Here is a 24,986-nt window from a genome sequence, read left to right as displayed (position 1 = left end):
CAAGTTGAGGCCAGAGGGGGTTACTCTTCGTTGTGGTGCACGGGCTTCTCATTGCGGTGGCTTCTTTTGCTGTGCAGCATGGGTTCTAGGCCTGCGGGCTTCAGTAGTTGTGGCGCACAAGCTCAGTAGTTGTGGCTCACGGGCTCTAGAGCACAGGTTTAATAGTTGCAGCGCACAGGTTTAGTTGCTCCGCAGCATGTGGGATCCTTCCGACCAGGGCTCAAACCCAAGTCCCCTGCATTGGCAGGCGATTCTTAACCACTGCACCACCAGGGAAGCCCGATCGATTTTCTTTAACAAATTATATGTTTGGGGTTTTTTCTGTTTCCCAGATAGCTTTGACTTTTAGAATCAAGTAACATGATTCTCAATGCTATTTCCCCTGGGGTAGCTTCCGAAATGCACTAAATCTCCTACCAGAGTGGCAAAATCCAGTGCATATACAAAAAGTGCATTATTTAAGAGCATGAGGCTAAAAGTGGATTTGGAAGGGTAACCAACTAAATACCAATAGCACCTAAGCTATTAAAACAAAAGCTCAGACAGTCCTTGCAGAGAGTCACCGCGGTTCCCTGCTTCAACAGTGCTGGGACGGAAGCAGCGCTCACCCGCCGCTCCGGCCGCCCCAAGGTCCCCGCCGCCTCTCCTCGGTCGCCCGCCATGACGACCGTGTCCCCCTCCCAGGTGCGCCAGCACTACCACCAGGGCTCGGAGGCCGCCATCAGCCGCCAGATCGACCTGGAGCTCTACGCCTCCTGCGTCCACCTGTCCGTGTCACACTATTTGGACCACGATGACGTGGCTTTGAAGAACTTTGCCAAATACTTTCTTCACCAGTCTCGTGAGGAGAGGGAACATGCTGAGAAATTGATGAAGCTGCAGAACCAACGGGGTGGCCGAATCTTCCTTCGGGATATCAAGAAGCCAGACCGTGATGACTGGGAGAATGGGCTGAATGCAATGGAATGTGTGCTACACTTGGAAAAAAGTGTGAATCCGTCACTACTGGAACTGCACAAACTGGCCACTGACAAAAAGGACCCCTATTTGTGTAACTTCATTGAGACTCATTACCTGAATGAGCAGGTGAAATCCACTAAAGAATTGGGTGGCCACGTAAACCAACTTGCGCAAGATGGGGGCCCCCGAATCTGGCATGGCAGAGTAACTCTTTGACAAGCACACCCTGGGAAACAGTGATACTGAGAGCTAAGCCTTAGGCTGGCTTCCCGTAGCCACAGGGATGACTTCCCTGCGTCAAGGCAGTGCACGCGTGTTTGGGTTACCTTTACCTTTTCTATAAGTTGTACCAAAACATCTACAAGTTCTTTCCTTAGTACCATTCCTTCAAATAAAGTAATTTGGTACCCCCCCAAAAAATGAAAAACAAAAGCTCAATAGGTTTCATGTACATGTTTTTAACATCCAACATTATTTATTCCCTATCAATAAGCCTTCTATCTGTAAAGGAAATTGAGAATTATATATATAAGAGGCAAGAGAGGAACACAGAGAAAGAGAGAGACAGTGAGAGTAAGAAAGAGAATGTATTAGTGTGTATGAGAGAAACTTCAGGAACACATGTAGATTTATCAGGATAGAGGCTCTCTCTATATTTTATTTTCATAAATGTACATTCGAAGTTCAGAGTCTACCAGTGAACACCGCTGAAGAATATCAAAGTCATCTTGTGTTAAAATTACTTTTATTCAGGATGAAAAATACAGATATAACCAGATTAGATGATAGTCTATGATTAGTTCTTTACCACATATTTCAAAAGAACTACATACTTATTTCCCCTTGTTGTTACTGCAATATATTTCTTTATATTTATTATTCCTTAGAAGGTTACAATGTAGTGTTTTATGTAGCTTTTCCTTAATAGCAGATAGAGAACATGTTGCACACAATTACAGGCAGAAAAAAATTAATACGTAACTTTTCAAAGTAAGGACAAGGAAGACACCAAATCTACAACTTGTAGTTCAGAGTTCCGGGAATTCTTTTTCTTTAAATAGGTGCTTTTACTGGGTATGATGTGGTCTGATAAAAGCTTTAGATTTTCCACACTGCAGTAGCATAAAGCTATTTCCAACACGATGGATGAAGACGGATCTGAGGTAGAAAGGTGGTCATGGCTTTCCTCTTATATAAAACAATTTTCTTCTTCTCAAAATATCTCTGCTGCAAATAGACACCCTTGCCCCCCAACCCACCCAACCTATTCTAAAAGAGTAGGAATTTCTAACTTTAAGCCTCCTTCTGGCCAGATCCCAGTTAAAGAGAACTCAAAGTTAAAATGTCCTGATGTTTTAAAAGCATATATGCTTGAATCAAAACACATTATTTTCACTTTTTTTGGTTTCTCTACATTTGGTAAATCACATAACATGTTTAAACTGAATCAAATACATGTTAAATCGGAAGCCGAACCAAATACCCAACTGAACGCACTCAAAGGTATAAGCCAGGGTGCCAGCACCTAAGCATTAATTTCATTCTTCTATAGAAGCAGTGATGCAGGCTTTTGATGAACATTGTTCCCAAACGTATTGATCAAATGAAGGGTAATTAAATGGCTGTTTATTCACTCAAAAGGTAAAATGAGACATTCATTAAACTTGTGTCTGCTTTCAGAAGGAAAATAACCGGGGGCTTCAAGAGTCATAGAGGGTTTGAGTATACATAAACAACTGTAAAACTTTCTTCAAAGGGAACCAAAGACAGCCATGTGTTTTGGTATCACAATTAGGTAAATGTCTGCTGTGTACTGAATGATGAAAATCAAGACCTGGGAACTAGGAAAAGTGGGACCAAGTTTTGTTTCTGCGTCAAAATGAAAATATGCTTAAATGAGCAACCTTTGGTAAAATGATCTTTGAGATTATTATAATCCTGTCATATAGATTGGAACATGAAATAAATAAAGAAATCAAGACCAACTGATACAGAGCAGGGAAATAAAATGCAGGAAAAAAAAATCCCAATAGAAATGCCATTTAGGCCCACAGGATTTTTATTGTGGTTATCCAAGCGATCGCTAAAGAAGTAAGTGTACGACGTCAAATAAAGTTAAACAGTATACACAGAGCTGTAGTCTAATCCATAAACATATAATATTTGATTGAAATATATGAACTTATTAATTTGGCCATATCATGGAAACAAATAAAGAAAATCTATTTGGTCATGTGGTTGGTGAATTATAAATAACCAAAACATAATGGTAAAAGAGTCAAAGAAACAAATGAAGTTATTGTACAAGGTTAATATGAAGGAATGTAAAAATGTAAAATTGTCTTCTAATTCTTATGCAATTTTTATGGTTATTAAAAAGAAGGTATCATATTAGAAAGCTCCCACCCACTTTCCCAATACTGTATACAGTATACAAATCAGTGACAAGTGTATTACCACTTCCAAATACCACTCTGTTCATTAATTTACAGTTGCATAGAAAGGGAAGAAGAAAACAATAATATATGATTATTATAAAAACAAAATATCCTTTTCTCTTTGGATAGTCAGTGTTTTACTCCTTCAGTAGAACACACAGTCAGCGCTCAACAGCATGATTCAAAGAGCCATGGAGCTTCTGATTAAATGGAACTTGAAATTGGCATTTGCTGAAAAGGGCAATACTGTAAGTTAAGAAATGTTGGTTGGCTAGATGAATACTTCACATTGCCTGTGGGAAGGGAAAACAGCACTGTCAGAACAACATTTACAGAAAACATTACAGGTAGCAGAGATGTCAACTCTTAAAAAAAAATTAAAGTGCTTTTTTTCAGAACTAGACAAGCCCTAGTTTGCTTTGTTCAATGGGGACTCTTTACTCCCAGGTGACTTTTGTTCCTAGGATGAGGTCCTTTGCTCTCATCCTGAAGTTACTTAGTCTGCTTTTTTATCCACTCAGCTGATATAGGGGAAGTCTGGAAGACTTTTATTTTGCCCAGGCTGGAAACCAAGTGAAAATTGAGAAGACTTGTCTTTGTTTTTGCAGGAAGGTACCAATGTTCAGTGAATTAGGCTGGTGTAAGCACCCTGTCACTCCCTGAGGGTCTGTGGGAGGTCTCCTGCAGAGGCGGTACCCTTGACAATTCCAACTGGTCTCAGTCCTCAGCTGGGGTGCAGACAACAAGAACTCAAGACAGGAATTACAGTCCAGGGGTGTGCAGTGGTTCCAGTTAAAGGCTCAGGGCCAACGTACATAGGCAAGGGAGGACAGAAATCCAGGCCACACTCAGGGTAGTGGCATCAACCTTTCGAAGAGAAGTCAAACAGTTTGGTCCATCGTCCTTAAAACCCATGTCCTCCAATTCTTCTCTGAATGCATCTTTCACTTGCTCTCATGGATATCTGGATCTGCCCTGAAGACACAGCTTCAACCCAGGACTGTTTTTCATCCCTCACACTCCTCAGATACTGGATAGGTCCATACTGTGTTCTCCACAGCACTTTCTCCCTCTCCTCCCTAAAAATACCCAGCTTTGACTCTCTTGTCATCAGACTATACCACCCACTATGCAGTCATCTTCTGGTCCCTTGGTTCACATCCCCTTACCTCTTGAAGAAAAAATGGCTCACTGTCCACTCATTATTTTTAAATGTTCATGATTTCAGTGCTCACATAGATGATGCTTCCACAATTCTGGCCTCTTAGTTCCTTGAGCTCCTCTCCTCTGAGAATCCGTCCTCACCCTTCTCAGCCACTCATTCAAAGTTGCAAATCTGGACCATCACCAATACCTGTGTCCCCTCCAACATTTCAATTTCAATCATCCCACTTTCTGACAACCCACCTGTACCTTTCCAGCTGACTTCCACTAGGACCCCAACTTCACCCATCCTTTGGTGCTACAACCCATTGATATTTGGTCTCCCATACCTAACGCATCCTCACTTCTCTTCCTACCAAACTCAGGTGCTTGTTCAATCATTATCGTCAACCCTTTGCCTCTTCCCTTGAACTGCTGTACTCTCTTGGCCAAACCACAACTTCAACTTTGGTTAAATGCAATACTTGGCCTACTCTGGTACTGTGCTCATGAACTTGAATGTTGCTGAAGGGCCGCACATAGCCCTGCAGACAGGCCTCAGGTTAAATTCATGAGCGAGAAAGTGGTGGCCATTAATGCTGCCTGGCAGTCAGTCTATTTCTCTATCCATGTGCTCTCCTGAGCTCCAAGCAGCTACTACACATCCTCCAGTCTCTCCTCACACCTCCGATGCTTCCTCGCCGTCCGCACTCTCTGCTGAAGCCCCTGCTTCTGACTCACTAAGACAACAGAAGCAGTCAGAAGGCTTTTACTCTCTGGGATGAGGTTCTTCCTTCTCACGAGCTCTCACACCGCATCCAGTAATCTACTTCATATGCCTTTGTTGTCCCTCCAGTTACTGAAGATGAACCACCTGTGCTTCTCCTTAAGCTCTCAGCCCCTCTTGCCATTAAGGCGGTAACACAATCAGAGGGTTCACTGTTTCAAAAAGATTCATAAACAAGTTCATGAGAGAAAGTGTTCTCCAAAGATTTACTGTGGTCTTGGGACACCTTGTTTCTAAGAGCACCTGGTAAAGAACATACTGACAGGCACATGGCTATAGCTGCCAACAGTTCTCAGCAGAATTTTAAATGAAAAATCAAAACCTTTTCCCCTCAAAGTAACAAAACCACCTTTGTGTACCGCTCCAGTCATTGCTTTTAAGTCTGTGATAGCTACCTTAAGTAGATACCTGGGAGAACAATGTCAGTCAAATCTATCCAGGGTAACTTTATATAGTACACATGAGGCCTTTAAAAAGCTGTTTGAATGCAAAAGGTCAAGCACTTGGCATTTTGGGCATTTGGAAGGACTGGCTTGGGAGGGGTCCCCCTCCCTGGACTGACAAACTGTTGTATTCAATCAACGAACATGTCAAGCAAGTTTACTTATTTACATGGGGAATAAAGTAGCACTAAAATCGATGGTAGCTAATCACTTACTCGAGGTTATCATCTCTAACACCTAAACCAATCAACCCATTAACTCTTACCTGTGGCCTGCCGGGGAGATTTGCTGAAAGAGAAAACAAAAGTAATCAGCTGAAGTTGGTACTGTGGTTCCCCCTCTCAGGCATGCAAAAGTGTGGACTGTACCATTCCCAGCTGTTAAGTGGATGTTAATAAGAAAAGAAGAACAGGTTTGGGGATTTTTTTTTTCTTTTTTTGCCTAGATGCTTTAACAGGGCTAGTTTCCCTAGTTAGCTTCTCATATCTCATGTGCTGTAAGATACAAAAATTCCACTCAAATATGCAAAAGATATGCCAGCTCTCTCAAATAAGTACACACTAAAGCATTCAGTGAGTAATTAGTTTTGCAAAAGAAATCTTAAAATTTCCTGCTGAAATCACGCCACATATTTAGTTTATGTATTAGAACAGAGCAAATTCTGTACATTCTACTGAACAGTACAGGTTCTGACCAAGAGGTCATTGGGGAAATGAAGGCGTGCAAGTCTTTAGTTTCCGCCACCCTTACCCCAAAGGCTAGGAAGATGGTGGCGATGTGTTTGCAGGAGAGGTCTGGCCTAGTCCTCAGCACTCAGAAGTCTTCTAGGAACTTGGGCTAATTGTGCCTTCCATGCGCTCAGTTAAGAGCATCAGAGAACTTAGAATATGGTGTCTAATTTGCCTTTGCATCTAAGCAGCTCAATTCCTTCTCGGTTACAGAGGCCATGGGACAGTGTAGCTGATCCGGTGGGACCTGGGAGGGCAGGCACTAGCGAGTCTCTTCTTTAACACCTCTGCTTTTTCATCTCTCCCTTTTACTGTGCCATCTCAAGATTACTGGACTGGTACTCAACCCTGGGGGACAGAGGGAGCTCCACCCCCGGTGATGGTAACATCTTTTCTGGGTCAAATAAGAATTGTCCCTAATCAAACAGCATGTTACTCCTTTCATCTCTCATTTTTCTTTGCTGAGGGAAAAAAAAGACATCTGTGACCACATACTGGGTGCTCTTTGAGAAAGAAAGCAAGAAGGGCAACTTTCTTACGATGCCTGGAGGGAAAGTGTGAGCCCCAGCAGTATTGGGGGGAACGATCAGGTTAAAAAAGCCTAGTCCTACCAGGTATGTAAATTATATCAGGAGAAAAAGAGTGGATCTCCTTACACATATGGGAACTACACCTGTATGGGAACCACACCATCCTGAGGGGAAGCTTAGTTGCATTAGCATGAAGTACGCCATAGGCAGAGTTACGCGTCTCTTCTAAGTAACGAATACCCAAATCCAAACAGAAATCAAATCCATTTTGCTCCAAATCAACACTTTAACCCTACAGTCTTATAAATCATACTGAAAAAAATCATACAAGTATATTTTTTAAAGAAATCAGGAAAACACTGCATTGTAGTAGGTCTTCAGATTTTGATGAACATCAGTCAAGCTCAATAAATACAGACAGAAGGAGGCCTTCAAGATGGCAGAGGAGTAAGACGTGGAGATCACCTTCCTCCACACAAATACATCAGAAATACATCTACATGTGGAACAGCTCCTAGAGAACACCTACTGAATGCTGGCAGAAGACCTCAGACTTCCCAAAAGGCTTTTTTCTTTTGCCCTACTCTCCACGCACCTGGGTAGGGCAAAAGAGAAGAGATAAAACAAAGACAAAAGAATAGGGACAGGACCTGCACCGCTGGGAGGGAGCTGTGAAGGAGGAAAAGTTTCAACACACTAGGAAGCCCCTTCACTGGCAGAGAACGAGGTGGGCTCGGGGGAAGCTTCGGAGCCATGGAGGAGAGCACAGCAACAGGGGTGCGGAGGGCAAAGCGGAGAGATTCCCGCACAAAGGATCAGTGCCAACCAGCACTCACCAGCCCGAGAGGCTTGTCTGCTCACCCGCCGGGGTGTGCGGGGGCTGGGAGCTGAGGCTTGGGCTTTGGAGGTCGTATCTCCCAGAGAGGACTGGGGTTGGCTGTGTGAACACAGCTTGAAGGGGGCTAGGGCGCCACAGCCAGCCGGGAGGGAGTCCGGGGAAAAGTCTGGAGCTGCCGAAGAGGCAAGAGACCTTTGTTTCGGGGTGTGCGAGGAGAGGGGATTCCTTCCCAGTGTGCCCATAGAAGACAGAGCACTGCCTAAGTGAGCTCCAGAGACGGGTGCGAGCCACGGCTATCAGCTCGGAACACAGAGACGGGCATGAACGGCTAATGCTGCTGCCGCTGCCACCAAGAATCCTGTGTGCAAGCACAGGTCACTATCCACACCTCCCCTCCCGGGACCCGGTGCAGCCCGCCACTGCCAGGGTCCTGTGATCCAAGGACAACTTCCCCGGAAGAACACATGGTGCGCCTCAGGCTGCTGCAACGTCACACTGGCCTCTGCTGCTGCAGGCTCGCCCTGCATTCCAGTTATGACTATCATACCCCCCTCCCCCCTCCCCCCGCCCCCGCCCCGGCCTGAGTATGGAAGAGAGCCCTAATCAGCTGCTGCTTTAACCCCCTCCTGTCTGGGCAGGTAACAGACTCCTGAGGGCAGTCTACACACAGAGGCGGGGCCAAAAGCAAAGCTGAACCCTAGGAGCTGTGGGAACAAGAAAAGAAAGGAAAATTTCTCTGTGCAGTCTCAGGAGCAGCTGATTAAATCCTCACAGTCAACTTGATGTACCCTGCAACTGTGGAATACCTGAAGAGACAACAAATGTTCCCAAAATTGAGGCAGTGGACTTTGGGAGCAACTGTAGACTTGGGGTTGGTTTTCTGTGTCTGATTTGATGTTTATCTTAGTTTAGTATTTACTGCTTATTATCATTGGTGGATTTGATTATTGGTTTGGTTGCTCTCTTCCTTTTATATATATATATATATATATTTTTTTTTTTTTTTCCTTTTTCTCTTTTTGTGAGTGTGTATGTCTATGCTTCTTTGTGTGATTTTCTCTGTATAGGTTTGCTTTTACCATTTGTCCTGGGGTTCTGTCTGTGGGTTTTTTTGTTTTTGTTTTTGCTTTTCTCTCTTCCTTTTCTTCTGAGCCGTGTGGCTGACAGGGTCTTGGTGCTCCGGCCGGGTGTCAGGCCTGAGCCTCCGAGATGGGAGGGCCGAGGCCAGGACATTGGACTACCAGAAACCTCCCAGCCGCATTTAAGAGATCTCCCAGAGATCTTCGTCTCAACCCAGCTCCACCTAACGGCCAGCATGCTCCAGTGCCGCACACCCCATGCCAAATGACTAGCAAGACAGGAACACAACCCCACCCATTAGCAGAGAGGCTGCCTAAAGTCATACTAAGTTTGCAGACACTCCAAAACACTCCACCAGACACGGCCCTGCCCACCAGAAGGACAAGATACAGCCCCACCTACCAGAATACAGGCACCAGTCCCTGCCACCAGGAGGCCTACACAAGCCACTGAAACAACTGCACCCACTGGGGGCAGACACCAAAAAAACCCGGGAACTATGAACCTGCAGCCTGCAAAAAGGAGACCCCAAACACAGTAAGTTAAACAAAATGAGAAGACAGAGAAATATGCAGCAGATAAAAGAGCAAGGTAAAAACCCACCAGACCAAACAAATGAAGAGGAAATAGGCAGTCTACCTGAAAAAGAATGCAGAGTAATGATAGTAAAGCTGTTTCAAAGTCTCGGAAATAGAATGGAGAAAATACAAGAAATGTTTAACAAGGACCTAGAAGAACTAAAGAGCAAACAAACAATGATGAACAACACAATAAATGAAATTAAAAATATTCTAGAAGGAATCAATAGCAGAATAACTGAGGCAGGAGAACAGACAAGTGACCTGGAATATAAAATAGTGGAAATGACTACCACAGAGCAGAATAAAGAAAAAAGAATGAAAAGAATTGAGGACACTCTCAGAGACCTCTGGGACAGCATTAAATTCATCAACATTCACATTATAGGGGTCCCAGAAGAAGAAGAGAAAAAGAAGAGTCTGAGAAAATATGTGAAGAGATTATAGTTGAAAACTTCCATAACATGGGAAAGGAAATAGTTAATAAAGTCCAGGAAGCACAGAGAGTCCCATACATTATTTACAGGATAAATCCAAGTAGAAACACTCCAAGACACATATTAATCAAACTATCAAAAATTAAATACAAAGAAAAAATATTAAAAGAAGCAAGGGAAAAACAACAAATAACATACAAGGGAATCCCCATAAGGTTAACAGCTGATCTTTCAGCAGAAACTCTGCAAGCCAGAAGGGAGTGGCAGGACATATTTAAAGTGATGAAAGGGAAAAACCTACAACCAAAATTACTCTACCCAGCAAGGATCTCATTCAGATTCGATGGAGAAATTAAAATATTTACAGAGAAGCAAAAGGTGAGAGAATTCAGCACCACCAAACCAGCTTTACAACAAATGCTAAAGGAACTTCTCTAGGCAGGAAACACAAGAGAAGGAAAAGACCTACAATAACAAACCCAAAACAATTAATAAAATGGTAATAGGAATGTACATATGGTTAATTACCTTAAAAGTAAATGGATTAAATGCTCCAACCAAAAGACACAGACTGGCTGAAGGGATACAAAGACAAGACCCATACATATGCTGTCTACAAGAGACCCACTTCAGACCTAGGGACATATACAGACGCAAAGTGAGGGGATGGAAAAAGATATTCCATGCAAATGGAAATCAAAAGAAAGCTGGATTAGCAATACTCCTATCAGAAAAAATAGACTTTAAAATAAAGACTATTAGAAGAGACAAAGAATGACACTACATAATGATCAAGGGATCAATCCAAGAAGAAGATATAACAATTGTAATTATTTATGCACCCAACATAGGAGCACCTCAATATATAAGACAAATGCTAACAGCTATAAAAGGGGAAATCAATGGTAACACATTCATAGTAGGGGGCTTTTACACCCCACTTTCACCAATGCACAGATCATCCAAAAAGAAAATAAATAAGGAAACACAAGCTTTAAATGACACATTAGACCAGACAGACTTAATTGATATTTATAGAACATTCCATCCAAAAATAACAGAATACACTTTCTTCTCAAGTGCTCATGGAACATTCTCCAGGATAGATCATATCTTGGGTCACAAATCAAGCCTCGGTAAGTTTAAGAAAACTGAAATCATATCAAGTATCTTTTCCAACCATAATGCTATGAGACTAGATATCAATTACAGGAAAAAAAATGTAAAAAATACAAACACATGGAGGCTAAACAATATGCTACTAAATGACCAAGAGATCACTGAAGATATCAAAGACAAAATCAAAAAATACCTAGAAACAAATGACAGTGAAAACACGATGACCCAAAACCTATGGGATGCAGCAAAAACAGTTCTAAGAGGGAAGTTTACTGCCATACAATCCTACCTCAAGAAACAAGAAACATCTCAAATAAACAACCTAACCTTGTACCTAAAGCAATTAGAGAAAGAAAAACAAAGGAACCTCCAAGGTTAGCAGAACCATAAAGATCAGATCAGAAATAAATGAAACTGAAAGAGAAATTGAGGAAGCAATCCCACTTACCATAGCAACAAAAAGAATAAAATACCTAGGAGTAAAGCTTCCTAAGGAGACAAAAGACCTGTATGCAGAAGACTATAAGACACTGATGAAAGAAATTAAAGATGACACAAACAGATGGAGAGATATAACATGTCCTTGGATTGGAAGAATCAACATTGTGAAAATGACTATACTACACAAAGCAATCTACAGATTCAATGCAATCCCTATCAAATTATCAAAGGCATTTTTTACAGAACTAGAATGAAAAATTTTACAATTTGTATGGAAACACAAAAGACCCTGAATAGCCAAAGCAACCTTGAGAAAGAAAAACGGAGTTGGAGGAATCAGGATCCCAGACTTCAGACTACACTACAAAGCTACAGTAATCAAGACAATATGGTACTGGCACAAAAACAGAAATATAGATCAATGGAACAGGATAGAAAGCCCAGAGATAAACCCATGCACATATGGTCACCTTATCTTTGACAAAGGAGGCAAGAATATACAAGGGAGAAAAGGCGGCCTCTTCAATAAGTTGTGCTGGGAAACTGGACAGCTACATGTAAAAGAACGAAATTAGGGGCTTCCCTGGTAGTGCTGTGGTTGAGAGTCCACCTGCTGATGCAGGGGACACGGGTTCGTGCCCCAGTCCGGGAAGATCCCACATGCCGCAGAGCAGCTGGGCCCGTGAACCATGGTTGCTGAGCCTGCGCGTCTGGAGCCTGTGCTCCGCAACAGGAGAGGCCACAACAGTGAGAGGCCCGCGTATCGCAAAAAAAAAAAAAAAAAAAAAAAAAAAAAAAGAACGAAATTAGAACATTTCTTAACACCATACACAAAAATAAACTCAAAATGCATTAAAGACCTAAATGTAAGGCCAGACACTATAAAACTCTTAGAGGAAAACATAGGCAGAACACTCTATGACATAAATCACAGCAAGATCCTTTTTGACCCACCTCCCAGAGGAATGGAAAAAAAAACCAAAAATAAACAAATGGGACCTAATGAAGTTTAAACGCTTTTGCACAGCAAAGGAAACCATAAATAAGACGAAAAGACAACCCTCAGAATGGGAGAAAAGATTTGCAAATGAAGAAACTGACAAAGCATTCATCTCCAAAACATACAAACAGCTCATGCAGCTCAATATCAAAAAAACAAACAACCCAATCCAAAAATGGGCAGAAGACCTAAATAGACATTTCTCCAAAGAAGACATACAGATGGCCAAGAGGCACATGAAAAGTTGTTCAACATCACTAATTGTTAGAGAAATGCAAATCAAAACTACAATGAGGTATCACCTCACACCAGTTAGAATGGGCATCATCAGAAAATCTACAAACAACGAATTCTGGAGAGGGTGTGGAGAAAAGGGAACCCTCTTGCACTGTTGGTGGGAATGTAAATTGATACAGCCACTATGGAGAACAGTATGGAGGTTCCTTAAAAAACTAAAACTAGAGCTACCACATGACCCAGCAATCCCACTACTGGGTATATACTGTGCAAAAACCATAATTCAAAAAGAGTCATGTACCACAATGTTCACTGCAGCTCTGTTTACAATAGCCAGGACATGCAAGCAGCCTAAGTGTCTGTCGACAGTTGAATAGATAAAGAAGACGTGGCACATATATATAATGGAATATTACTCAGCCATAAAAAGAAACGAAATTGAGTTATTTGTGGTGAGGTGGATGGACCTAGAGTCTGCCATACAGAGTGAAGTAAGTCAGAAAGAGAAAAACAAATATTGTATATTAACGCATATATGTGGAATCTAAAAAAAATAAATAAATGGTTATGAAGAACCTAGGCACAGGACAGGAATAAAGATGCAGACGTAGAGAATGGACTTGAGGACACAGGGTGGGAGAAGGGTAAGCTGTGACAAAGTGAGAGAGTGGCATGGACATATATACACTACCAAATGTAAAACAGATAGCTAGTGGGAAGCAGCCACATAGCACAGGGATATCAGCTTGGTGCTTTGTGACCAGCTAGAGGGGTGGGATAGGGAGGGTGAGAGGGAGGGAGACACAAGAGGGAGGGGATATGGGGATATATGTATACATATAGCTTATTCACTTTGTTATACAGCAGAAACTAACACAACATGGTAAAGCAATTATACCCCAATAAAGATGTTAAAAATAAATAAAAATTAAAAAAATAAAAACCATTAAGCACTATAAAAAAAAACATAGCTAGTGGGAGGTAGCTGCATAGCACAGGGAGATCAGCTCGGTGCTTTGTGACCACCTCAAGGGGTGGCATAGGGAGGTTGGGAGGGAGGCACAAGAGGGAGTGGATATGGGGATATATGTATACATATAGCTGATTCACTTTGTTATACAGCAGAAACTAACACAACATGGTAAAGCAATTATACTCTAATAAAGATGTTATAAATAAATAAATAAATATAGGCAATTCACAGTGAAAGTATGCTTGTAGATAAAAAAAGTGAAAAAGCATTTACTGGTCTATTAGTAAAAAAAAAATATTCAGCTTACTACTAGTATATATATTTGGATGATACAAATGAAAAAAACCAACAAAAGATTTTACACTAAAAAAATTAGTTACAGCAGTCAGTGGAAATTTTAGTATATTGGATATAGGCAACAGAATTAAATTCCCTTCATTAACTCCTTGCCAGGAAGAGACGGAAATGCTTGCCTCTCTGCTCTGAAATTCAATGTAAGTAATTAAAAGAAAATTTTAAAAGGCCATAATTCAAGGATGCTATCAGGACCAAGTGGGATATTAATCCAAGATAGAGGAATTCTAAAGTGTTATGTGCAACAATATACAGACAGAGTAAGAAAGAAAAAGTCATGTTTGAGTAGGCAATTCATGCAATTAGGATTTAAGAATACAATTTCATTTTAATTCCTAGACTTCCAGGAGTGGAAATTCACTTGTGACCATGCTAATTTTTAATTCACAAAGGATCAAAAGTCAAGGTTAACATGCAGATCTCAATTCATTGTATGCTGGTGACAAGCAATTTTAAAGTTCTTGTTAGTTACAGGGGCTCAAGGGATTGGTTTGCCATTAGGAGGATGCCAATCTGATTTGCTTTCAAAAAATCCTCCAAAGGTGGTCAGTAAGTTTCAGGAATGCGAAGGCTTATTAAAATATTTGCTAGCTTGAGCAACTTAAAAGGGGCAACAAAGCTAAGGAATCCTACAGAATCTTCTAAGTACTATCTGGGGGAAACTTCAACAACTAAACCTTCCTTCCCAGTGGGAATATGTAATCATTCATTCATTCATTCATTCACTCATTCCATTCAGAAATGTATTGAGCACCAAATCTATGGCAGGTGCTTATTTCTATTCTGCATCCATTTTCTTAAAGAGTTTAATAACTTTAGGCAGAACTTTAAAAATATATATCAATTTTACCAATAAATCAGTTACACCTTTATTTTTCTGGAAAGCTGTCCCTATCTTGGAGATTTTTATATTATCAAAGCAAAGTACAATATATAAATACCAAGAAGAGCAATCTAAACCCAAATTAATAGAAGAACCTCGGAAACAAAAAATAATAAGATCTAAATTTAAAAGGATTTCTAAAATAATACTATCGTCATTTCGTATATGGGATGTACTTGAGCTCTTCAAAATAACATATGACTAGTAATACTCATCCACAGAAAACTATAAATATTACAAATATTTGTGAATGTGCAAACTTTGACTGTAAGAACACAGAGCCACATCCTGTTAAGGAATCTTGGGTTTCTGCAACTCACCCTCACAATAGAGAATTGCACAGGTGAGAAGGCGCCAATGCAAAGTGGGAGTTTAACCTGTCATGTGGATCCCATTGAAGATATATACTGTTCTCAGGAACCCATAATAGCAATTAATGGCTAATAAGATACCAACCAATGGGAATTTTACACTTGCCTTTACGGGAAGCCAAAAAATGAAATGAATGCACCCCTCTCTTAAGATTTATTTTTGCCCTATAGTTATGTTACTATTTATTTTTAATTATATTCTCTTATAAAATATGACATAGATCAGCCTTATACAATATCTCCATATAAGAATATACTGTGAAAAATATTTAAGAGTAACTGCTTAAAAAAAATTAAACTTTTAAAACATATCATGAATTCTTGTATAAAAATTTTAATATGGAAATTATACATTTTATATCCACTAGAAAGAATATATTTAAATATATTTCCCATGCTAGCTCTCACTGCCAATTGACTTTTAACTTGAAAATATCCATTATGATAGTTGAATAAAAACTTCTAAACAGGTTTGACTTACAGAATTTGTTCTTAACTAATTATTAACGTATTTGGATTTAAGCTGAACTAAAAAGTAATTTAATTTTGAAACTCTGGCTTATAAAGACTATGATGAGGTTTCATGTAGCCATTAAGTAAAATATAATGTGGAACCAACATCTCTATTAAGTTTAACCTTGAATTATAATTAATACAAAGATTTAACCTGTTCATCTATTATGGCTGTTACAGAGCCTAGCAAATAAGTAACAATCTGATAGCATATGGGCTTCACCTGACCCTCTGAAGCTTCTGTGATACTCTACAGGGCCAAAAACCTGTGTGTGTGTGTGTGTGTGTGTGTGTGTGTGTGTGTGTGTGTGTATGCACATGCTTTTTGGGGGGGAGCACGAAGATTGATATATGGTACATAGGATTCTGCAAACTTTGAGAAATGAAATTACAAATAATAACCTGGGAAATTATATGCTCCCAAGTATAAATATATTTATGGACTTGTGGAAACTGCCATATGTCCTTTAGGCAATTACTTCTGAAAATTCAGAGGAGATTATATTTCAAATAGCTGTTTCCACTTCCCACTAAGGCTGGCATTTTGTAAACTGTAGAGAGGTATAAATTGAAGCATACTTTTTAAACGAAGTCAATATAGCATGTTTACCTACACTCCTGATAATGTCTTTTCCCTCATTTAAAATGATATTTTCTGAGAGGATGGAAAAGGGTGCGATGAGAAGCTGTTTTATATATATATATATATATATATATATATATATATATATACACACTACATATACAGGATATATGATATACAACAGTATATGTATATACTAAAATCTTAGTCTAATAGCTGACTAGATTTAATCACCCTGAAAATTATAAATGTATTTATAAATAATCATATTTATTTAAAAGATTATTTAAAATATAATTGTAGCACTATATACTATGTATATATAGTAAACTGTTTGAAACAGCAGAAATGCTTTCTGTGAGAGCTCGGCAGAAACTGCAAGGCGGCAAGGTACTGAAAACAAAATGTTTGGGAAAAAAATCAATAAATAGCAATCACTATATAATTTCCTCTGGGATTTGAACTGTTTTTATTTGGCTATTTTCTGGCTCTTAGTTTTCATATGGAAAATTCACAGGGTCATAATCTGTGATGCCGTAAATAGTTTGGCCTTTATACAGTGACTATTTTATTCCATGAGAAAAGAACTCCAAAACCAAAAAAAACCCCAAACCAAAACGAAAAAAAAAAGGAAAATTTGAAAATAATCCCTTTCTACACCTGAATTTGATGACATCAGAAGACAAGGTCTGAAGAGAAGAGAGGGAATTACATTAGAAAAAGCCATTTTCAGACCTTGCTTGGTATGTCACTAAAAGCTCTCTTTTGAAGTAATACATATTTCTTACTATAGCCTGCATTGAAGAGGATAATTTCTCCTTAAAGAGAGGCTTGTTTTATTTGCCTCATGTTATCACTCAGAAGGAAGACCAAAGAATCCCAAAGAGCAGCTCTCACTGGCCCTGCGCCCAGTGATGTGATGGTACCTAGGCTGGGCTTCATTTGCTTTGCCGACACACGGAACGTTTGATTTGTCTTCAAATAAGTTACAGTCTTGTTTCTAATATTGGTTTTTGTTATCTTACCAAAGAAGACAAAGGGCCCCACTCAGGAAAAAAGAAATGGAAGGAAAAAGCGTAGCAGTCGCGTTATGATCTTTCATACTCACAGCAGCAAGATGGAAATGTACTGTTGATCTGCTCCATGACCTCTGTGAGGTCTGTGCTGGTGTCATGAGGTGGGGCCAGCAGGTCCTCTGCCGCTGTGACAGCAGATAGAAAGAACAAGAGACACTCTGAAATTAATGTCTGGTCTTCCACCAAAACACAACTTCAGGGAGAAAATACTAGCACTGCCTCTAAATATCAAGGTGAAAATAGTTCTCCTTATAAAGGATAATTTTAGGGGAAAATTCCAAAACCATTTTTGTATTTTTTTGTGGTAACAGAATTTTACATAATTAAAACTTATTAGATGTTTCTAAAGGAAGAATCCACATGTCAGGGGAAAATTCACGAGTGACAAATAATAGTCATATTATTGCAATTTATTAGTCAGAATTCCACTACTGGGCATTACAAGTATTTTTTCATATGAGAAAGATATTCCATTAATTTCTTTTTCCTTCCTTCCTTTTGGAGACGTCACATAGGCTAGCTTATACTGCCACAAAACTACAGGTAGTTTTTTTTTTTTGGCCATGCTGCGGGGCATGTGGGATCTCAGTTCCCCGACCAGGGATTGAACCCATGCCCGCTGCAGTGGAAGTGCAGAGTCCTAACCACTGGACCGCCAGGGAACTCCCACTAGAGGTATTTTATAAGATACTTTTTACTTTGATGTTTTTTAGTCTGTAATCGATAGCAAAATAGTCCTTTTATTTAAAAATTAAAATAATATTAATATTTTAGGTTTTCTACAGATTAATGCAGCAAAAGATAAACAAATTAATTTGCTTAAAGTATGTGGTCCTCAGTAGAATTTTAGAACTTAATTTCATCAGTAACAAAATGTCATTCCAGAATGCCTGGTTGACAGGGCCCTTCCTAGCAGCAGTGACAGGTCCCCATTGTGACCAGTGACAGGCTGGGTGGGACTCCAGCCTCAGATGGGGGTGGGAGGGGTGGAAATGTCTGTAGGAGCTAGGATGGAGAAAGCAGAACGCTGAGTCTCCAGCCCTAGGCAAAGAAAACTATGTTTGGTGTAATATTCTTTAGTATTTTATTCTGAGTGTGTACAAGTATGAAATTTTAGAGACGGGAAATTTACTGAAAAAAAGAATTGTTCCTAAGGCAAAGAAAAAAAATAAATTGTGCTCATCCCAAAAGGAAAGAGCTCCTTTTCATCTTTCATCAGAATTCAGTCCACTACTACACCTTATATAAACAAGCGCATTATAGTTCACTATTCTAAAATGTTTGCTTTTTTGGTATAGTTAAAATGGCTTTGTACTCAGCTGAGACCACAGAGGATACAAATTCCTTTATGCCCTAAGGCACCCATGTGTGAGAATGTTATTTAAAATGAAAAGCAAACAAATGGCAAAGCCCAGAGTAGACCAGGGGAGGAAGTAGCCAAGTCTTGGGGACACGGACCTGCTTGATGGAACTGTGGGCCGGGGTCCGGATCCAGCGAGTAGTTCAGTGCGGATTGCTGAGGTGAAGCCCAGGGGGAGACGCCATTGATTTGGGAATCAGATTCAGGCTGGAATCACATTCAGAGGTTAGAACGGAGGAAAGATTCAAATAACGATTAAAGAAAACATTTCTGTTTCTAACTTCCCCTCCCCAATGACAGATAATTAAATCACATAACATTCTTCACCCTCAGTCATTTTCAAATACATTTCAGCATCAGTTGGTGGGCTCACCAGTATCCACCTGAGGACCAAGTGGTCCTTCCCTTTTGATTTGGGCACCTTGAAGAACTCACTTGGTTATATGGCAAGATTTACCTATCACTGTCAGTGTCATTCCTCAATTGTTCCATTATTTTTATGTCAACCAAGTGAATTTGGAAACATGTTTCATTCATCTTTTAAAAAAATTAACACTGTTTCTCATACAGTAAATTTATCTAATTTCAAAATTAGCTCATTTTTTATTCAATCAACATTTAACAGCAATATTGGAGAGTGGTGAAGAGCACAATTTTGGATTTAGCTGCTTGGATACAAACTCAGTCACTCAGAGCTGAGTAATTCTGAGGAAATTTTTTTTTCTTTTTTTTTTTTGTGGCTGCACTGCACTGTGGCATGTGGGATCTTTGTTCCCCAACTAGGGATAGAACCCACACCCCAAGCAGTGGAAGCATGGAGTCATCCCCACCAGGGAAGTCCCTCTGAGGAAATTTTATAATCGTCTGCTTTTTATTTATAAAAACTGGATTTTTTATTTATAAACTAGTGGTAAGAGTGCCTGTGTCAGAGGGTTTTGTGAAGGAGGTGATCAATTAGTATTTCTAAAGCAATTAGAACAGAATCTGACACCTAATAAATACTTCACAAAGGCAGAAAGTTTGAAATTGACAAGTACATGGTCAAACTAGAAAAGTGAGATCCACTGTAAAGGGAATGCAGAAGTTACAATGTTTTTGTTTTGTTTTTTTAAAATATATTTTTAATAAATTTATTTATTCATTTATTTATGGCTGCATAGGGTCTTCATCGTTGGGTCTTCATTGCTGTGTGCGGGCTCTCTCTAGTTGTGGTGAGCGGGGGCTACTCTTCATTGCAGTGCGTGGGCTTCTCATTGCAGTGGCTTCTCTTGTTTCAGAGCTCGGGCTCTAGACACATGGGCTTCAGTACTTGCGGGACACAGGCTCAGTAGTTGTGGCTTGCGGGCTCTAGAGCACAGGCTCAGTAGTTGTGGCACACAGGCTTAGTTGCTCCATGGCATGTGGGATCTTCCCGGACCAGGGCTCGAACCCATGTCCCCTGCATTGGCAGGCAGATTCTCAACCACTGAGCCACCAGGGAAGTCCCAGTTACAGGGTTTTTGATGCTGATTTTTCCATTACATCTATATAAGCTGAAGTCTGGTAGTTTCGCTAGTTTTTACTATCAGAGTTGAATTTTCCATCAATTTCTGGCATTCATGCTAAGTCATTAAGAAGGGATGAGAGCTCCACAGTCTGGAACACACAGAGCCATTTAGATATCCGATTTCTCGAAAAGCATTACTGTGCAATTCTGAAGGCTCATGAGCCATTAGGCAGCTCTGTCTAACAGGAGGAAGCTAGTAGGGGGAGGTGACGGTGAGCAGAAGAGCCTTCGGCTCTCTTAAGAGCATCAACAGACTACAGCAAACAAAGCTTTCAAGCACAGCTTCCTTCTACAACAATTCTACCTATGCAGTAAGTCCTTAATACTCACACTTCATATTCTAAAAGAGTTCCAGAGAAAAGTCATCCCTTACCCAGGCGCCATTCAGAAACATCAAATTCACATTACTAACAATGTAGCTTTTCCAATGTACAGGAGTGGCACCAAGATAAGCTTCAAACATCTCAAAGCACTTAGAGAAAACCAGCCAGGCCTTGGGGAAGGTCTAATGATGCACAATTCCAAAGTAAACCTTCCCCCAAGCAGTCTCACAAAAAGTCTGGAACAGTGACAGACATTCAGAAAGTATAAGGGGTATTCTGTGGGCCACTGTGCAGGTAATGCAAAAATTACACTGTTTTGAATGATTCTGACATGTTAAAAGATACCGATAGCAACTGCGAAAAGATGGTTTTCTAAAACTTGAGAAAATCACTGGAGAGAGAGTTGTTTCTGCCTTTGACTCAATAAATCATTTCTGGAGAAAGTCATTCCTATTCACTGTGTAGGGGCCCCATACTGCATAGGCCAGAGAAAGAGGCAAAAGATGACATGAATTCTCATGTCAGGGATTCTTCAAGAGAGAAAAGTTCCAGGTCCATTTGCTGGGATTCTATACAACAGACACCTGCTGCAAAGACATCTTCACTACCAGTTCTGTGACATGATGCCTATGCTTTAACTGCTAGATGTAATCAGGTACTTAATTCTCTATAGTGTGTTGTGTCTTTATAGATGATACTGCCTTATATATAATACTATTTTGTTATGGTCTCTAACAAGATTGAAGGCAAAAAGGCAGAAGCTGTATCTGATGCTTCTTTTATATCCCAAAGAACAGTGTTTTTCAAAATTGCAGGCTATTACCCGTTGATGAGTTATAAAACCAGCACTAAGAAAGAAAGACAGAAGAAAAATAAGAGGGAGGGAGGGAGGAAGGAAGGAAGGAAGGGAAGAAGGAAAGAAGGAAGGAAAAAAATAGCAAGTAAGAGCATTTTTTAGTAACAGCAATTAGCATTCTGTATTCATCATACATGCATGCATTCATCATAATGCAAGTTGTATTTTTTATTGTCAAGAAAGTCTGCAAACAACCGCCATAAAACACGTTATGGCGGGAAATAGTGGCTATGTTAGGAAATAAAAACTGCAAATTAATAAACATGTTACCTAATTTCCTGAAAATAGCTCATTGAAAGGAGGTTTTACCATGAAGAGTTCCTTTCCCTTAATGCCCACAGATGTTTCTTTCCCAAATGTAATTTATGCAGATATACGTTATAGGATCTTTTGCCTTAAACTATTCAGAGCTGAGACAGATTTCAGTGTTAAAGAAGAATGGGCAATTCCATCTTAAGCTGGGAAAACGCATTTTTTGGTGCCAGTGAGCCTTTAATGCTTATGTTTGAAGAGGGATTTCTAAGCCAGTCTAAATCCACTATGGAGAGGAGAAACCGGAAGTGAACCTCTCTACCAACTCTGGGACTGAGTCCCATGGGATATGGGACTGGGGCAGATGGGGTGGGGACAGGTGACATCAAGTTCCGCACACTCTACCTGCTCTAGCAGCTGCCGAAGTCGGTGGAGCTGAGACTCCAGCTGCTTGTTGTGATTTTCCAAAATTTGCATCCTAGCCTCCAGCCGACCTTTATGCTGCCTGAGGAGCTTTGCTTCTGCTATAAGTTCTGAATCCTCCGACGTGTGATGAGGAGACACAACAGAGTCTGGAGGGGAGCCAACAGGGAGGCCCCTTCTCAAGTGTTGCTCCTTCAGCTGCTCGTATTCCGCTTGCAGATTTCTAGTGTAGAGAAGGGAAAATTGGCATTAGTATTGTATACCTCACCTTCTCACCAAAATCGTCTATGAGCTCGTGCCCGTGCTACTTACTTCCTCATAGGTAAAAACACGTACAACCATGATATAAGCAAGCATGAATAAAACTGTGCTTTTAAATAAACAAGTGCTCTAACAGACACCATCCCTGAACCCTGAAATGCAGCTGTAATCTGCAGCCAGCTGCCCAGTGTGTTAATGTCCTCTTAAAAGTTTGCCTCCACTGTACTTCCTCGACAATAGTCCTGAAAAAAGAATGGGTAAGGGTCATGTTGAAGTGAACATGAAAGAATTCCCCATCAGAAGTTTTCCCAGGGTGACACATCTTCTCCTCCTAGGTCTAGCACACCTTTGTTCTTCCTCAAGGTCAGCAATGATCCGCTCCAGTTCTCCGCGTTCTTCCCTCTCTACCGACTTCAGGATCTGAGCGGGACTCTGGGGCTGGCTCACAGGGGACTCCCCTCCGAGCGTCTGGCAGTACTGCTGGATGAGGGCATGCTCGTCCTCCCTATGGAGACAAAGGAGACACACACAAAGGCTCACAGCTGGACATGGATGTCTCTGGAGGTAAAGGAAGGAGAAACGACGATGGTCAGGATGGCTACTGACCCATGGCTGCCTTAAAGCTCAGTGCCCCAATGACCTCATTTTAAAACTCTGGGAAGATATTTTACCTAATCGTGTATGTACACTATCCACACACACCAACATTCCATGCTTTGCCTTTGGTCTAACATGTATATCTCACAAACCTTTGAAGAGATATTTTACTCAGCAGAGGATATAAAGTGCAACACTTAAATAGTTAATGTAAAAGACTTTACAGGGAAAATCAATAACTGAATGCCAGAAGAGTAGGTTAAAAGACTGCTAATTAAAAATAAACTGCTATAGACTGTTTCCCCTCCCCGAAATTATGTTGAAACCTAATCCCCAGTGTAAAGGTGTGTGGCGGTAGGGTCTTTGGGAGGTGATTAGGTCATGAGGGTGGGGCCTCTAAGATTAGAATTAGTATCCTTATGAAAGAGACCCCAGAGAGCTCCCTTCCTGCTTCTGCCATGTGAGGGAACTACAAAATGACAGCTATGAACCAGGAAGGGGGTCCTCATCAGGTACTAAGTCCGCTGGCTCCTTGATCTTGGACTTCCCCGTCTCCAGAACTATGAGGAAAAAAATGTTAGTCATTTATAAGTCACCCAGTTTGTAGTCTTTTGCTGTAGCAGTCCCAATCAACTAGTTGATTTCACTGTCTTTAGCATGTGGTTAAAAGCAATTTTATAATGCTTTGTAACCCAAAGCGTGGGAGAAGCAAATCCTTATATTCTTTCATTTAAATAACTTAGCATAAATTATAATTGTAGATATTTATAAAATAGCTACAGATATCTTCCTTGATATTATCAGCATGTCACTTCTAGGATCAATCATTCTGCATTAAACAAGGAACTCCATTTAACTGACTTGGGTTCTCCCACTTTTCTAACTACTTGTCTAATGAACTAGACATATTAATAATGTGGTCAAATCTAATGATTGACAGAAACAGAAGTATAACAAAGTAGACAAAGTTGATATGTTTATGTGAAGGAAATGCTTATCAGCAAGACTGGAATCCTTCCCTTCTTTTACCAGAGATCCAGTCAGATCTCCTTGTAAATGTGCGAATGACAGACTTCCTGGCTAATACTAGCAGGAGAGTCCTGCTATAGAATACCTTTGGCAGATTGTACCTGATCTGTTTTGATGGCTTTTGGTAAACAAATCCTGGAATCTATGGATTTATAGGATAGGGCTTCAGAAAAACATCTTGCAAGTTATGTAGCTATCAGAGTATAAAATGGAGCTATTCCATGACTGAACCAGCTCCCTACTGTGTAAGTGATGTGACTGCAAATATCCCTTAAAGACCTCATCTGTTACCCTGCGGTCAGAGCACATCCTAACGCAGCCAGAAGTAACCTGGTGAGTGGCACGGGCAGTCCTGGACCTTTTGCTTATGAGTACTGCTTGATACTAGGTGAGATCTTTGATTCTGTGAGTCTAATTTGAAAATCCAACCCTGTGTTATCACACTTTACTCTGATAAAGAAGGGACATGAAATTGCATCTGAGGTAGTGAGTTCTTAGAAAAGGTATCTCCTGAGCACTGAGATCAGAGCGATATAAAGAAGGAACTGAAAATAATGACTGTTAGGCCTGCAAAACAGCCAAAGCACAGGTTCAAATGAGCCACTTGCTGATTTACTTTGCTTCCTTTATCAGTAAACCTCCCTAATCTCACCACCTTTCTACTATCAAATGAATGAAAAAGGAGTAAGGGGCTTCCCTGGTGGCGCAGTGGTTGAGAGTCCGCCTGCCGATGCGGGGGATGCGGGTTCGTGCCCCGGTCCGGGAAGATTCCACATGCCGTGGAGCGGCTGGGCCCGTGAGCCATGGCCGCTGAGCCTGCGTGTCCG

General features: G+C 40.6%; 1 protein-coding gene and 1 pseudogene across 12 annotated transcripts in view; one reads left to right on the top strand and one right to left on the bottom strand.

Moving 5' to 3' along the window:
• Positions 1-660: 660 nt before the first annotated feature.
• Positions 661-1,237, top strand: LOC101334750 (ferritin heavy chain pseudogene; annotated as a pseudogene).
• A 451-nt stretch (positions 1,238-1,688) lies between these two features.
• The window catches only part of UTRN (utrophin), a 497,402-nt gene continuing 474,104 nt past the window's right edge, over positions 1,689-24,986 (bottom strand). For all 12 annotated transcript variants that reach the window (XM_019951537.3, XM_019951539.3, XM_033867812.2 and 9 more), the window contains 6 exons: positions 22,880-23,038; positions 22,255-22,495; positions 18,971-19,079; positions 17,545-17,637; positions 6,037-6,059; positions 1,689-3,691 (listed from right to left, as the gene is read on the bottom strand). In XM_019951537.3, the coding sequence (XP_019807096.2) occupies positions 3,683-3,691; positions 6,037-6,059; positions 17,545-17,637; positions 18,971-19,079; positions 22,255-22,495; positions 22,880-23,038 (634 nt within the window). In that variant the 3' untranslated portion in view covers positions 1,689-3,682. The remainder of the gene's footprint in view (positions 3,692-6,036; positions 6,060-17,544; positions 17,638-18,970; positions 19,080-22,254; positions 22,496-22,879; positions 23,039-24,986) is intronic.

The sequence above is a fragment of the Tursiops truncatus genome, chromosome 12 (genome assembly GCF_011762595.2).
Source record: "Tursiops truncatus isolate mTurTru1 chromosome 12, mTurTru1.mat.Y, whole genome shotgun sequence".
In the NCBI taxonomy this organism is placed as follows: domain Eukaryota; kingdom Metazoa; phylum Chordata; class Mammalia; order Artiodactyla; family Delphinidae; genus Tursiops; species Tursiops truncatus.
The sequence above is the reverse complement of the archived record's forward strand: the minus strand, read 5'-3'. Positions and strand labels throughout refer to the sequence as shown.